This window comes from Primulina tabacum, chromosome 8, assembly GCF_025594145.1.
Source record: "Primulina tabacum isolate GXHZ01 chromosome 8, ASM2559414v2, whole genome shotgun sequence".
In the NCBI taxonomy this organism is placed as follows: Eukaryota; Viridiplantae; Streptophyta; class Magnoliopsida; order Lamiales; family Gesneriaceae; genus Primulina; species Primulina tabacum.
The window spans coordinates 3340781-3357879 of NC_134557.1; the positions used below are offsets into that span (position 1 = coordinate 3340781).

A 17099-nucleotide genomic window follows, 5' to 3' on the forward strand; every position below is an offset into this window, starting at 1 on the left:
TCATCTATAAAAAATATTATTTTTTATTGTGAATATCGATAGGATTGATTCGTCTCACAGATAAAGATTCGTAAGATCGTCTCACAATAGACCTACTCCATATATATACATATATATATATATAATAAAAAAAACACATTCTTTGTTACTAATGTTTTGACAAAATTTCCGAAGAAACTCGTTCATTAGATGTTTTATTCATTCCTCTCATTCGAATTATTATATTATATTGTATATCTATACTATATTATTATTACTATTATTATTATTATTAGATAACAACAGTAGAAACTAACATTTAATTGATTTAGTGAATATTAATTTAAAATTACTATTTTTGGGTCCATTATAATTTTTTTGATGATTTTTTTATTTTCCTAAACGACCTTTTTTATTATTCTTTCAATTATATAGTTATATAAAGCATACACGTCAATCACATGCTAAAAACTCAATTATTTGGTCGACCATGTCTTGACTCAAGAGTTAAAGTTGAGATCTTCATATTTGTTGGTCTTATATTTGAGTTCTATTGATTGTGAGTAGTTTTCTAAATTTATTTAGTTATATTTAATTGTTTTTTTATTTTTTTTTCTGAGATAAACACGTCTCATGTCTACGGTCAAGTCACGTCAAATAGTTTTCCTAATTTATTTAATTAGATTTAGTTGTTTTTTTTTATCTTTACTCGAGATAAGAAAGTTTCGGGTTCATGCTCAAGTCTCGTCAATAGTACAAATAGTTATATTATATCTTTGTATTCTAAAACAATATTATACTTATACATTTTTTTTTAAAAAAAATATTCAATTATTTGCAATCAAAGAAGTCAACTATTTTCAAATCTGTTATTTAGTCCGAAGATAATTTCCTCAAATTAAGTTTATTTATATAATACTGGAAAAATGTACGTGCGTTGCACGTAAAAATCTAAACTGTTGAAAATATATGTACGAAATTTTGATAATATTTAAATGAATTAAAACATGGTTAATAACATTTATCAACTGAAACAAACTAAGCCATAAAAAATAAAAAATCATGACCATAGACGGTATATGGATCAGATAAATTATCTTATCCACTTGACACACTTTCCAATATGCTTCTTGGTTGATTTTGACAACTCAACAACTCTTTGTCGTAATTTGTTATAATATGCATATAACTATTTTGAGTATGTTCAGCAAGTATATGATCGTCTTTAACATCTATTATGTTATTTACAATCTTTATCGGGAATCTGACATGCTCGTAGTTTGCTTCTTTATCACGCCATTTTTTCTGTTTTCTACATTGTTTTTATCTGATAATCTTATTTTCCCGACTATTTTTTTATTGTTAAATGATTTTTCCGCTTTTAACAATCATCAACTATAACTCTTAAGAAAAAATGCTTTTACTCGTGATAAGTTTTCACTTGTGACTAAAAATATGTATAACCTATATATTCTTCAACAACATAACCAATGAATGATGTTGCACCTTCTTCAAATATTGTGATATTTGTGATATCATTTTTATATATTTAGTGTCAATATTATCAACATATAGCTATAAGGTTAATAAATTTTTAACAACTATTTCTCAATCACTGTGAGAAAAATACTTGAAATCTCTTCAAATGACTATATCTTAGAATTGTGTCCTCATTTAATTTGACGCAATTGAAGAAAGTCATCTTGATCGTCATTTTTTGGAAGCTTTGAAATAATGATTGCGTGCATCATGTCATGAGGATGATATAGTTTCAATCTCATTTGTTGCGTTTAGAACATAATATTATATTATTCATTGAAACTAAACAAATTTTCTTCTATCGAGTTTATATTTTGTTTTATAATATTTTATATCTTGTGGAACGATATACAAAATTAATTATTGTATTTTAAAAATCTTGAGAAGAGATACGAATAATGTAATTAAGATATGCATATGAGATATCATTCAAATATATGTCAAAATATTTGTCTCTTTCAATATCTCATGATTCTCATCTAATAATATAACCATTTAGATTTCATGAGCATTAGTCAAAATTAATTTGATGAAATATTGTAGAATTTTATTTGAATTTCAATATTTGGCTAAGTGAATTTATTTCACGAGGAGTTTTCTATGCTACCATCATATATATTATGAATTAGCTGGTTAGACACTTTGACTAAAAAAAGAGACAAAAACAATCTTGTTGTCACCTCGAAATATATCGAGATAATATTGGAGTAAGTCACACAATTTTTCTTAAACCATAGAAAAATATTAGGCATGTGTTAACTTGTGATATAATAAAAATTTAGAATCATGCATAATCATTGAATTAGAACAAAATCGCATGCCAAAAATCTACTGAATATTATATATTTTAATAATTTATCCATATTTGTCGTTCACCAGAGGACTCTTAGACCTACCAAATTTTGTAGTTCACCTATTATTTTCATAATAAATAATATTACAAAAATAATATAAGCAAATACATAAAAACTCAAACTAAAATGCCTTCTATCAATCTAAGTAAAACAAATTGATTAGAGAATATAATAATGTCGTAAAAATTTTAAATATTGATTTATAGACAGAAGTTTGGAAATACATTTGCCCCAATAAATAAAAAATATTATCTCTTGATATTCTGAGACATAAGGTAAAAACGAAGAAATATTTCAATTTTTTTAATATTTTCTAAGTCACTTCAAACCAAGTAATCTAAGCAAACAGAAAACATGCATTATGTGTTTAAAAATTAACAAAATATCTCAACAATAAAAAATTGAAAAATAACCATTTTTGTTGGATATTTGATTTTGTTTTCTCTTTTCTTTGTGCAAACAAACAAATCACATAAACAATCCAAACACAATTACATGATCAATACAAATGACATATAACAATCAAACATGTTAACGCTAGGGTAAAAAAACTCCTCTAATTGCAATTGCCCCAATAAATAAAAAATATTATCTCTTGATATTCTGATACATAAGGTAAAAACGAAGAAATATTTCAATTTTTTTAATATTTTCTAAGTCACTTCAAACCAAGTAATCTAAGCAAACAGAAAACATGCATTATGTGTTTAAAAATTAACAAAATATCTCAACAATAAAAAATTGAAAAATAACCATTTTTGTTGGATATTTGATTTTGCTCTCTCTTTTCTTTGTGCAAACAAACAAATCACATAAACAATCCAAACACAATTACATGATCAATACAAATGACATATAACAATCAAACATGTTAACGCTAGGGTAAAAAAACTTCTCTCATTGCAAGAATACAAAATGGTCAAATGGAGCATATTATTTAGTAATATTTATTTATCATATATATAAAAAAATTGACTAAATATTTATTAATAATTTATTTTTATTCAATCCGACTCATCTCCCTTTGTCTTACTATTATTATTTGACGGCAATATATAAATTTAAGTAATTAAAATTAAATTTAAAAGTAAATTAAAATAATAATTAGTTTGATTGAGTTAAATACACTATTAATGATCTTATTAAACTAAGATAAAAAATGACTTAAATAACATCATTAACATGACAAATTGTAAAACAAAAAAAAATATATAATAGTAAGCTCACAAATGAAAGTCATATATTTAATAGATTAATAGATAATATATTATTTAGTAATATGTATTTAGCATCATATATTGAAAATTGATTAAATAACTTAAATGTTTGCAATGAAATCACTTACATACAAATATTTTCTATCAATCACGTATTTTTGTTGATACATAAGTAATCTAAATATATCTACATTCTAAATGGGAAAAAAATGTGTTATATGACCTTAATATTTATTAATAATTTAATTTTGTTTAATCACACTCATCTCTATTCGCCTTCTCATTATTACCTTAATGTTCGTAATACTAACAATTTATAACATTATGATAGTGATTTTCTGTGAATTTGATCTTGAATGTGAATTGTACATATATTTAGATTCACAATTCACATTCATATATTTATATAGATATAGATTATTATTAAAAGAATATATGAAAAAGAAAACATGTATTAATTTATGTAAATTTTAAATTTAAAAATAAAAATGTATTAATGATTATTATTAAAAGAATATATGAAAAAAAAACATGTATTAATGGTTATTATTAAATGAAGGTAAGGATGATAGAGATATAGATATAGAATATTATTAAAAGAATATATGAAAAAGGTAAATTTTAAATTTAAAAATAAAAATGTATTAATGATTATTATTAAAAAAATATATGGAAAAAAATAAAAATGTATTAATGATTATTATTAAAAGAATATATGAAAAAGAAAACATGTATTAATGATTATTATTAAATGAAGGTAATGATATTTATGTGAATTCACAATTCACATTCATATATTTATATAGATATAGAATTAAAAAAATATATGGAAAAAAATAAAAATGTATTAATGATTATTATTAAAAGAATATATGAAAAAGAAAACATGTATTAATGATTATTATTAAATGAAGATAAAAATATTTATATTAATTCACAATTCACATTCGTATATTTATATAGATATAGATTCTTTTCAAATCAGGTCACGAAGGCAAACTTATATTCTATCTTACGCTGAAATGGGTACGTTAACATAATATGGAGGAATACCAATGGCAACGGAGAGAGCAAACTTGCCTTGGATACCAACATCAGGAATCATAAATTTACCAGCCCTTATGGAATGGGTCCCCTCCAATGTCCAATACTGCAAAATTAACCCTATGAAATCTGATTTGGTAGAAGAAGAAGCCGAAAGTGCCCACACCAGTGCTACGGAATTCATTTCACACTTTTGTTTTCGTGAGGATTATTGAGCAAATACTAGGATATTTTGTTATTCGGACTAAGTCAATCTTTGTTTACAAACAATGACCCTTCCCCGAGTGTTAAACAGTGAATATGTTGAATTGGTGGACTCTGTGTCTGTTTGATATATTAAAAAAAAGTCTTGTGGGGTTATAGGTGTAAAATTGATCAAATTTTGCGGAAAGCGAGATGGGTTTGCTCACAAACAGAGTGAAGAGAAGCGAGATCAAGCCAGGGGATCATATTTACACTTACAGAGCAGTGTTTGCGTATTCTCATCATGGTTGCTTACAATATCGCCTTTTGTCTTTGTTTAACTTTTTTATGTTTGTTCCAGTAATTATAGTTGTTGAACATCGAAGAAAGTTGCAATGTGGGTTTTATTTGTTTGGATCCAATTGAATGCCTTTAGGTTGTGCCTTGCTTATTTTGATATCATGTCTGCAAATTGGATGGGATGCAAGTCTTTGGCGTGAATTTCTGCAGTTGTATTCTGTATTAAAATCTGATCCTGGTTCAATAAATTCTATATTGTGTAAAAGTATCAGCATATTTATGCTGGATGTGGGCTCGTCCTTAATAGGTATATATAAGTTGCTCGCTTTGCAAAAATAATAATAACAATAAAATGTCTTTTTTTTTTATCTCAGTTTATTGTTGGCTGGGCAGAGAGCCGAATTTGGAGTTGATATAACGTATTGGTCACCAAGGGGTCATTTAGACCTTAAAAATTGGCAGCCTTAATTCAGGGATTCGTGAAATTTACAGAGACAAGAAGCAATTCAGAAATACATAGTTTCTAATATCTGCCATTTGATCTACTTCTCCAATGCCAATTTAAGATCATATTTCGTCCAGAAAGTTTTTGCTTAATTCTTGGACTCCTCTTTGTCCATTTTAAATGAAGAAACTCAACTACTATATCCTATTTGTTGAGTGTTTTTCTGTGCTACGAGCTTTCAATGTGCTGCTCACGGTTTGAATTCAGCTGCATTGAAGTAAAAGCTAAGACGTTCTTCTTACAAGTTGTTTATAGATTTTTCCAATATTCTTTAGGCTTTGATGCAATCTTTCAAATTAAAAATTGGTACTGTTATATTTAAAAGCTATATCAACGATCATGTGTTACTCTGTCAGATTAGCCTATGTGAAAATCATCCGTTGAGTCTTACGGCTTGAACTATCGTTTAGTCTGTGTAACAGATGATTAGTACCTCCTTTTGACCCTTCTAATATCTGATTGAGCAGGTATCTATGTTGGGGGTAGCAAAGTAGTTCATTTTACCCGTGTTGAAACCTCTTCCACCTCCAGTGATGAACAATACAGCCTTACTGCAGAATGTCCGGCCTTTCCTGACTGTGGGTTTAGGCAGCCAAATAGTGGAGTTGTCATTTCTTGTCTTGATTGCTTCCTTCGAAATGGTTCACTTTACTGTTTCGAATACGGAGTGATCCCGTCCGTTTTCATAGCTAAAGTACGTGGAGGCACTTGTACAACTGCAACATCTGACCCAGTGGAAACAGTCATTCATCGCGCAATGTATTTACTTCAAAATGGATTTGGAAACTATGATGTGTTTCAAAATAACTGTGAGGATTTTGCCTTGTACTGCAAAACAGGACTACTGATTGTCGATCGTCAAGGGGTCGGAAGAAGTGGGCAAGCTTCTTCTGTCATTGGTGCACCAGTGGCAGCTATTCTTTCTTCTCCTCTGAAGTTTCTATTGCCTAGTCCAGTTGGCGTGGCGACAGTCACAGCAGGAATGTACTGCATGGGCAGGTATGCCACTGATATTGGTGTGCGGAGTGATGTTATCAAGGTACCGGTTGAAGATCTGGCAGTGAACCTTGGCTGGGCAGAAATGAAGGAGGTACAACAAATGTGACTGCTACTGTGCAACTTATGAAATGACACCAATCTCATTAGTTCGGATATGAGTGCTGGATATATTGTACTTTCACGGTTCACCCTTAAAAAAGTTGAGGGCATAATGCATATAGCTCGTCTGGTTTGTGCTATTGGTAATAGAAACTGTTAGTTGTGCTGTGAAGTGTTCTTCTTTGGAATTTTAGTCGTCTTTTGGTTATTTCGACCGACACGAACTTGTTAAAAGCTATTTTGGTTGGACAGAATCCAAGCACATACCCACACGATGTGACACACCTTATTAATACTTCGACTTTTGTTATTTCATGTATTTTCCTTTCCGTTGATGGTTATTTTCCTTCCCTTTTGGCTTAGATTTGTTTCACTCTAAGATTTATGTAGGTCAAGCGATGTGCACGAAAAGGCACGCATGACAGTTTTGAGCAAATTTAATTAGCTTATTGGAATTTGGAACACCCATCAATATGTAAAGCACTGGAAGTTTTTTTGAAGGAGATCAATGACGTGGGCTAGAGATTGATTCCCTGTGTCGTGGCTTCACTTGAAATCCACATCGCAGGATTTGATAACAAGAAGGACTGCTCTCTCCGAATACTCGTTTGACCATCTGTCGAGTATATTATGTAAAAAAAAATCCATAATCATTTTTTATAAAGCCGCACACACTCCCTTGAACAAAAGTTTGCTGTTTTATGCACACGAGGAATCCATTTTTACTCAAATTGTAGTTTCTCGCTTTAGATTATTCTGGATACTATTTTTTCTAAAACAAATATGTAGATTCTAATTTTTATCGAATTGATCGTGTTAGCCAATTTGTTTTTACTAAAAGCGAAAATATAAAAACAACATATAAAGAACAGTGAACGATAACAGTCTGTTGTATGTAAATACGAATCACGAAACAAAAGAAATATGATATTGAAAGTATAATATCATATATATAAAACACCAAGAAAAAATAAACTAAACCGATGTCTATAACGATTACAGTTTCATTAAAACAGATTCGTCTATTTCAGTATGTGTTTTGAAGATCAAAATGGACAAATGTTTTCTATGATACAACGCGCAAACTTATAAAGACGGTAGCACAAATCACTACGCTAGCGAACTGAATTAATACCTAAACTTTATCAGTTGATTACGCAGCACCAACAGTCAAACAACAGTACCAACAGTGAGATATGTGGAATATCTCACATGTGTGGAAAGCTCATTAACACACAACCCAATAAATAAATATATATATAATCCAACAGATTGCAAGTGAAAACGCTGTGAGGTGTAGGGCAAGTCATCGTAATTTCAAACCAACTACATGGTGCAAAGTGGACATCAGAAGTTGGCTAGTCGCTTTTTCATGCAGCTATGCTGTTGCTTGTTTCTCATCTACATAAGACTGGATTTACTAATTACATAAAAAACTTTGGTAACATAAATAATTGAGTTTTTTGTTGTATATTTAATTAACTACAAAGGCAAAAAATGCGATTGTTTCAGTTCATCGTTACATCTCCATCATCTGGCACACATACTGCGTTTTTTAGTTTAAGAACCGATGCGATGGCTTTTTAAAAAAAAAACTTGATGGTAAGAACATCATGGTTGTGAGGATGAAGATAAGTCCCATCAGTTAAATTGTGCTTTAATTTAATTAATAGTTTAAACCGAGAGAAAGTTGCTGCAACAATATAATATTGATCTCATTTCACACTCATTTGAATTTTGATTTTGGATTAATATATATATATACAGTTGACATGCCCAACTAATTTTGCTTTCCCGTAGGGTTGAATAGAAACTTGTTAATGTGATGGCCACGTAATCAAGAAACATTAGGTGAAGCTAGCTTTTGGTTGAGGCAGGTGTGATCTACAGCACTATATCACTAATCTTTATAATACGGTCTCCAAATTAGACATCGATCGATCACTTACATTGGGGTCGACATTTGGAAATTTGTGATCACTGATTGTGGAATGCATTTGAATATATATAACAGGGATTCAATTAATTATATTAATTCAACATGACATTCCTATTCTTTGAATTCTTTTATTAAATGAAGTGCTTTTCTTGGCTGGAAGAATCACATTCACCATCATAATAATATTATTCAAACTTGGCAGTCCCTTCTCTTTTAAGCTTTAATTAGTTTAGGAGGAGCGTTTGAAATTTAAATTAATTAATATGTGTGTGTGTGTGTGTGTGTGTGTCTCAACTTTATTGACTGATTGGATCTTAATTTATATATTAGCCGGAGACATTAATCCCGAGAATTCTAATAACTTTCAAGCATATTCTAACAGTTCATATCTAACTTGCGTCTGATTTCTGGAAAAGCAAAATGAAAACAGCCAGCTTTGAAGAAGCTAAGCTCAAAACGGGGTAGTTTGTCATATATGTAAAAAAAAAAATGACTTTTTCATTTGTATTTAAAAACATTCATCGACTTGGAGAATGTCATTTTTCAAAAATGAAGTTTGACCAAGATTATTCCTCCAAATATGCCGCTCAAAACTAGAGAAATTAGATAAATGCACGACTTAAATTATAAATGAGACCGCTGTAGAGATTGAGACTCAATTTTTTAGAATGCTATATATGTACCTTTAGTTAGTCTTAATAGTTTGAAAGATTTTAAATATCAGGGAAAAAGTACGTAGTAATAAGGAAACTCACACTCAACGTGTTCTATATATTGGATAAATAGCTAGAAGGTGACAAATTCTTTATTTTTATGTGAAATATGTAATTAATATATAGGAAATTTCAAACCGATTGATGGTGGATTCTCCCACCATGCGTTTCGACTCTGCCACTGTTTATCAGCCATGGAATTGAACTGAAGAGATATAAATTAAAAGGCAAGTAAAAGATGAAAATGATTTATTTGGCATTATGCACAAAGCTGGGATTATGCTTAAAAGTGATAACTTTCGGGATGATGCATGACAAATATCAGCATCTCACTTTTGGGAAACTATGTATAGCTCCAATTAGTCATAAATCACAACACTCAAAAGACTAATTAAACGACAGACTAAAAACAATTGATACATAACAATCACATGATGTAGTATGTATGTTAGTCCGAAATAACTTCAAACAGTAAACCATTTCCACGAAACCAGAGAAACATATGTATAGGAACATGCAAATTAAAGAAGAAAATATCAGAAAAGAAACACTGCATGGAGTCTAATACTTGTAATTGTCCTCCTCTCCTTTTCACTCGATCAACTTAAAATTCCATTCCAGTATCCATTTGAATTTGAATTCTCTTGTTCCTTTCTTTGATCCGCTTCAGTATTTGTGCTCGAATGCGGTTTCATTGCTCCAAAAGGAAACACTAAGCTTTCATTAATATTATTTTCTTGGGACAATCTACCAGAATTCCCATGAAATCCGTCAAAGGAGAAAGGAAGGGATGGTTTAATTTCTTGAAATTGGAATCCAGAAGCAAAAGGAGTGGCATTATTCTCCGTGTTAGCCATAGGGATAGAGGGATTTAACCCCCTTACAGCAATGCCATTCCTTAAAAAATTTAGAGCTGAAAGTTGAGCAGGATTAAAGGATGGTGAAGAAGAAATAGAATTGATGACATTTTGGTTTTCAATCTTGGGAAACTCTAAAAACTGAGGGATCACATGATAGTAATCTTGTGAAGCTGGGAAACCAAGATTAAGATCCTGCCCTTGGTCATGGCTTTTAGGGTTCTGCGAACCAAAGTTTGGAGGGTTCAGATCAGGAATCTGCTTTTGGGATGAAACTGATGATGCAGTTGCCATTGATAATGAAGGTGAATTAATAACAGAGTTGGATTTCTTGTTCTTTCTCGAACCACCTCCAACCGGAACATTTCTTAGGGTTCCACCTTCTGTCCAGTACCTTCTACAACTCTTGCAGAAGTATCTTGGTTGAGTGAGGCTATAGTTGTTGTAATAACAGAACTTTGTGTTAGTTGAATGGCACCTTGGACAATTTAGGGCTTGGTCTTTCTGAGGCCTCACCTTTCTCTCCATTCCTTCCCTCGTGCATTCATTTGGAGCTGTTGCCATAGATTTTCTAGCACCAATTTCCTGAGATTAAAAATAGAAAATATATTATATAAGTAATATACGTTGGCTGGTATATAATTTGAAAGGTTGTACGTACGTTCACGTATTTGGGATTGATGACGAAATTAATAAAATTAGAAAGAGATAGCAAACTAGCTAGCTAAACAGACAAAACTAGCTAGCTAGGTAACTTTTAAAAGAAAGGAGAACAGACATTATTAATAACGAATTAAGAATACCTTTTTCATATATCCTAGCTAGTCTTCATCAGTGCAGAACACATGCAAAAAAGGGTGGGGATCGAAGAAACTTGTAATATATGGTGTCATGTCTCACACACAAACACACATTTTCTGTATTTAAAAACTGTCTCAAACCTAAAGCTTAAGAGAAGAGACAAAGGGGTGGAAAAGGACAAGATAATTCATAAGATGAAAGAAGTAAAATATGTACACAAATCAAAGGCAGGTTGTGGTCCATAAAGACAACAAAACCAAGTATATTTTCTCCAACCGCATAAATAATCAGTTCAAATTCTTCAAGGAAACCGGACACCAAAAGAGAAAAGGAAAAAAACAATAATTGTGATAAACAAGAAAAACCCTTCTCACCTGAGTCCATTGAGCACTATCCATGAATCCAGAGGAGCAAAAAAAAGGAAAGAGATGGAGAAAATTCTCCTTCTTTAATTGTCTACAGCTGTCCGTCTTTAATTCAAGAAAGTGGGTGTTATTTTGAGTTGTTCAAGCTGGGGTGGATTTTTTTGAGTTGGCTTTTACTTCTTATGGGTGATGGAAGGAAGGAGGAAAGGGGTTGTTTGTTTTGACTGCACTTATTATCCTACATATAATATATTCCTGAGCTTTAATCTGAAGTGTGAACTTTTGTCTGCTTTTATTCACCATCATCCATCTTTTTCACTATTTAATTCTCCCGCAAGTGCATTTGTGAATGTACATTCTTTAGTGGATTTCTCTTTTTTGACTCCGGAATGAAGGAATCCTTCAATCATGACGTCTCCATGCCATTCCCACAATCCCACTATATATCACTAGCTCGTTCTTCCTAATAAACAATTGTAGAGTACACACACACACACACACACAAATGAAGATTGTAAACTTCACACACACGATATATATATAGATAGATATATATCCTATCTTTGTATTCTTTAACGTATGGCATAAAATTGAAATAAATTTCTTACTTTCTCTGTGGATATGAAACTATTAATCCAAAGGTTTAAATTTTTAAACGAAGGAACAATTATATATTGTTGCATGTTGTGAAGACATGAAAAGAAAAAGATCCCTTTGCGCTTTACCCATGTGTTTTCCTTTATTAATCGAAAAGGCCAACGTGTTTGCATGTTCAGAACGATCATCATGAAAGAAGGGAAAAAAAAACCTTACAGTTTTTTTAGCAATTATAATATTTCAAATGACTTAATTAGTATAAATACATTTTTGTCCCTTAACACATTTTCCTAACTGAAACATTCTTCAACTACTTTCAGGACCAGTCCAAGAATTTAAGAGCCTCTGGATATGTAGCTCAACCAACCGGAGCAATTTCATTTCTTTTTGCCATTGATCCATATGCATGAATTCTTGCTGCTTTCAAAATTGATGCATGTACATGTTTTATTGATGGCTCTCGAATTCAAATATGTACTCTACCAAATATATTTTGAAACCACGTACATATTGAATGCAAGTGCCAAGTGGTACGTAGCCAACCAATGAACTCAGAAATAAAGTGATCAAAATGCACAGATGTAAATTGACAAAATTGAAATAGTGGGGTTTGTTAAGCATTTGATAAACAAAGGCCGACAAAACAAGCTTTGGTGGGCTCCAATTAGTGCGCATTAGAATTGCCAAAATAAGTCTGCAACCTATTTTGAATTTTCCCAGCAGCCTAGTTGGAGCCCCAAAATTTTTTTAAGTTTAGATATTTTGTGCGATTTTTACTGATTTTGTTAATAATATTTTCTAGATCACAAATGGAGAAATAGCAACGTGTCGTAAGTTAAAAAAAAAAATTGTAATTAAGAGGTGCAAAAAAGGGAATTTTCGAAAGTGCAATTTTAAATTCGTAGAGGGGGGAATTCGACTACATGTAGGGGATGAATTGATGGTGGTAAGGATGTGATTAATTTTTATAATCTATTTTCAACTCAAACTATGACGTGATCAGGAAAAAAATGATCTTCATATTCCACGAATTTGGATTATGGGGCTAAACAAAAAAATAACCTGTTAAAACATCTTATTGGTTCATGCAAGACTGTTTTGCTATTTTAATTATTCTTAAAATATCAATAATAATAAAATTAATAATTTTGAATTAATTCCGAATTAGTGACGTCGAGTGCATATATATGACTATTAAATATATAATAATAAACTTTTGGAGAATATTCCCTCCACGCTAGCTACCACCCAAATTTGGCTTGATTGTTGTTTAAAAAAAATATAACTTGATTATTGCATATCTCGTCGTAAGCCTTTCAAATTCTTCTTTCGTTTCCTTTCATATCCTATCCTAGGCGCTATGTTAGACATATGTAGGTTCAGATGATCCGGATCATGCAGATTTTCTTTCACCCTGACGATATTTATCATCTGTATATGTATATGAATAATAATTCTGAAGACACTCCTGATAATATTTTGAAACGCTGAAATTAATATTTGTGTCATTTATTACAACATTTCAGTTAGCACACGTTGCATGCACAACCTTAAATACTCCAATTCGTTATTTCTTTCCTGCAAACGTGTAGTATTCTTAAAACTGAATCTTAATTCGATGGGATTTCTGGTTTATTTTTCCTCCTGAAAACGCGTCATAACTACGATTCCCAGATTGTCTAATAGTCGACACTGCGTGCTGCATTCAGTGCTTTATCACTGCGTGAGCTAAAAACACTGTTGATCATGTAAGGAAATCCCATTTGCAAATTGTCTGCTTTATTTTACATCCAACATCTTACATGTATCATTTTCATTACAACTTTCCAGACCTTTTTATTCTTGTACTTTGATAATACGCACAAATTGTAACCATATCGAGAACAGCAATTATTTCTTGTCAGAAAACAGTTTCAACAGATGCTATATATATTTTCTCATGAGGAGATTAGGTGTACATACACACTAATCACAGAACTCGGCATGTCAATTGTACTATCAAAATTTCTCAGTCACGTGGAGAAAATTAGTATTAAATAAGTCATATTCGATCAAATTAGTGGTTTTGGACCAAAAAAAGATTTAAAAAAAATCAAATTATTGTATGAAAATCAAATTTTGATAAGTTACATACAAAAACTCAGAACAACCCAACGTAAATATTTATTTCATGAATCTATATTTGGAAAATGTGTGGCTTTCAATGGTCCATCATACTAAATAGTGTACAAATGCAGCTCACTTGGGATGTTTATTTATGTGTGTGGTGTTCTTTATAAGGACTTCACATCGATCACCTGTATAGTTCAACATATCGATTTTTTTTATTTATATTGATCAGCATACATGTGCTCCCTTCCCTAGCTAATCCAGGTACGTTCGTACTTTATAGAGAAAATCATTATAAGCTAAAAGAAAATAAAGTAAATATCATGAGGAGAGATTGCTGTTCTGAGATACTACTACAGAGAAAGGTCCATGGACCGCTGAAGAGAAGATGAGTTGCTAATGAAATATATTCACACTAATGGCGAAGGACACTGGAAGTTCTTGCCCCGTAGAGCTGGTACGTACTTAATATATTTTTATCCTCAATTCTACGTTTACTCATCATGCATGATAATCTGATCAAAATCTGATTTTACAGCTTTCTCCTGCTATGAGGAAGATGTTGAAGAGAAAAATTCTACGTTTACTCATCATGCATGATAATCTGATCAATATCTGGTTTTACAACTTTCTCCTGCTATGAGGAAGATGTTGAAGATGATAATCTGATCAAAATAATTGAGGAAGATCATAAACTTTTTGACAATGAAGATGTTGAAGAGAAAAATCCTGCTATGAGGTGTGTACCGATTATTTGGGGATTGATGATCGATGTTGGCCAGTTCCATATCAAGGGAATTCAGAAAATTTAATCAGTAATGAGCCCAGGACTCCAGAGATGGGTTTATGAAGAATATTTGCGATTACTCGAGAGTCAAGACTGATCTGGTTGATTCTAAGTATAATTAGATCATTATAAGCTTGAATCATGTTTGATAAAGCAAATATTATGCAATAAATCAATCATTTGTTCTGAGTTTAATCATATGTCATCATCGTGGAAAAATGGATTTGATTACCTCAATTTGCTCACTGAAATGGGAATAATAGCCACAATGGTCCTCTAAATTTGTATGTTTTGAGCTTTGTTCAGTAAACATTCAAATTTGGGTTTGATCTTGTAATTAGTTAGATTGTGTAAAAATGACCAAAAGACAAAACATAACATAACTTGTAAGACTAAAACACAAATTTAAATATTTACTAGACCAAAAAGCAAAAAAAAAAAACAAAACAAAACAAAATATCTTCCCCGCTAAAATGATGGCGTCCTCCTCCCATAATCAATGAAGATATGCATGGCTTTAATGCTCCTTTTTTCCTCCTCTCTTTTAACTATGATCATTCAGTGTCGGTTAATGGTGAATTACGATTAATTAAGTTGGCATTCTTTTCATCTTCATGCGACAAAGACTTCCCCTTCCTCTCCGAGACTCTCACACCAGATCTTCTATTTTATACTACTTCCGACATCATTACATCTTCGATTCATCCACATTATGATCATTTACTTGTTATTTCTCACAAGACAGTTTTTCTTCACCTGTGAATGAGATCTTTTTTTTCATGTCAAGCCTATGTAAAAATGTACCACGCACAATACTACTATTTTTCTTAGTAATTAAAGAATAATTATAGTAATCTAGATCCAACTTGAAGAAATGGGCATGCTGCACTTGCCTTAAACAGGATGCGAAGAGTGAATCTTAGGGCAGAGGCAGCGATGAACTTCTTCGGACGCATTGAAAATGTGATCGTTTTATTCTAGCTAGTTGAGGGGGCACAAGATAGAACAGAACCTAAAGCTTGAAGAGATGGTCACAGAAGTAAAAATAGAATTGTAGTGAAAATTATGGAAGTTGGTGGTCGGTATCAGCAAGGTGGTCGTGGGAAAAGAGGCTAGGATGAGCTGGTTGTAGACAAAGAGGGATGAATCGAAAGTATTTTCGAGTAACTTATGGGGCACAAACTATGTCTAAGATTTCCAAAAGTTTTGCCATTTCTTCTTGGACAAGGACTTCTGCTACAGAACAGAAATTTTTTGACAATAATAATTATTAAGGGGATGTGATTTGGAGGTTTATAACTATGAAAATCGGCACAACAGTATGGAACAACGTAATCGCGTAAGCTAAAATCAGAAAATCTTCAACTCCCACGATATCACAAATTAACAGATATTCCACCTCCAGTATGTAATCGTCCACTAAACATAGAAGACAAGCGAAAACGTAATTGCATAGGTACAATATTTGCGCAACGTTTATCATACATTGATACCTCACACAAATCATCTACCATTTACAGAGGAGTAGGTGCAGTAGTAGTAGGGAGGTTATCGGTGGTCGGGCGGTATGAATCGGCAGGGAAAGAAGGTTGCTTGGTGAGCATAAGGGGGCGATCCTTGGACTCTTCCTCGGTGGAGAGGTTGATGCAGGAGAAACGCTCCAGAGAAGCGAAGAACGCCGTGGCAACACCCGCCCCCACCCAGCTGGCCGCCCGGTCCAGCTTCTCGCACTTCTTGAGTCCGCATCTACTGTCCGCAGCTTGGTTACAAGACATCTTTTTCGTCTCCTTTTTGCCCTAACTTCAGTTGGAACACAAAATAGACAATCAATTCCCAAAACAACCAAAAATTAAGTATGCAGTATTGGTGATGCGTACAAGAAGCAGAAGTCGCCAGCGGCGATGGCTTTTCGCTGATAACAAAATGTCTATGCTTTGTAAATGCCAAATTGTTGATTGGTGAAACAACAGTGTTTCCGCCTACTAGCAAACCAAGATGGTTGATACCGCGGTGTGAAATCACACAAATTTTCACGATTTTTTTAGAAATTTTTTATTAGAGTCACCCGTTCTTATTGTAATATAGATAATGCTTATTAAATAAATATATAAAAGACCGTCTTGTAAAAAAACATACACTAACATGAAATATGTGTGAGCCGGCAAAACAGGAAAGAAGAAATTTTAAATGATTTTTTGGTGCATTAATTCGA

At 31.9% G+C, this 17099-nt stretch overlaps 2 protein-coding genes across 3 annotated transcripts; one reads left to right on the forward strand and one right to left on the reverse strand.

Moving 5' to 3' along the window:
* Nucleotides 1-4622: 4622 nt before the first annotated feature.
* LOC142553005 (protein LEAD-SENSITIVE 1) lies at nt 4623-7046 on the forward strand. Its single transcript, XM_075662973.1, has 2 exons — nt 4623-5123; nt 6089-7046. The coding sequence occupies exons 1-2, from the start codon at nt 5030-5032 to the stop codon at nt 6724-6726; spliced, it is 732 nt and encodes a 243-aa protein (XP_075519088.1). The 5' UTR covers nt 4623-5029; the 3' UTR covers nt 6727-7046.
* A 2557-nt stretch (nt 7047-9603) lies between these two features.
* On the reverse strand, nt 9604-11642 carry LOC142553004 (dof zinc finger protein DOF3.7-like). 2 transcript variants are annotated; one of them, XM_075662971.1, is made up of 2 exons: nt 11404-11642; nt 9604-10813 (listed from the first exon to the last, which is right to left on the reverse strand). In XM_075662971.1, exons 1-2 carry the CDS (start codon nt 11425-11427, stop codon nt 9971-9973), a joined length of 867 nt encoding a protein of 288 aa, XP_075519086.1. In that variant the 5' UTR covers nt 11428-11642; the 3' UTR covers nt 9604-9970. The 2 variants fall into 2 exon arrangements, with proteins under 2 accessions (XP_075519086.1, XP_075519087.1); XM_075662972.1 differs by lacking the exon at nt 11404-11642 and adding an exon at nt 11032-11396.
* Nucleotides 11643-17099: the final 5457 nt, after the last annotated feature.

Bases quoted from the DNA above. Each gene is read 5' to 3' on its own strand.
- LOC142553005 (XM_075662973.1), top strand. From the start codon at position 5,030: ATGGGTTTGCTCACAAACAGAGTGAAGAGAAGCGAGATCAAGCCAGGG. The intron at 5,124-6,088 runs GTTGCTTACAAT...CTGATTGAGCAG, and splicing joins GTTTGCGTATTCTCATCATG to GTATCTATGTTGGGGGTAGC.
- LOC142553004 (XM_075662971.1), bottom strand. From the start codon at position 11,427: ATGGATAGTGCTCAATGGACTCAG. The intron at 10,814-11,403 runs GTGAGAAGGGTT...TTTTAATCTCAG, and splicing joins ATAGTGCTCAATGGACTCAG to GAAATTGGTGCTAGAAAATC.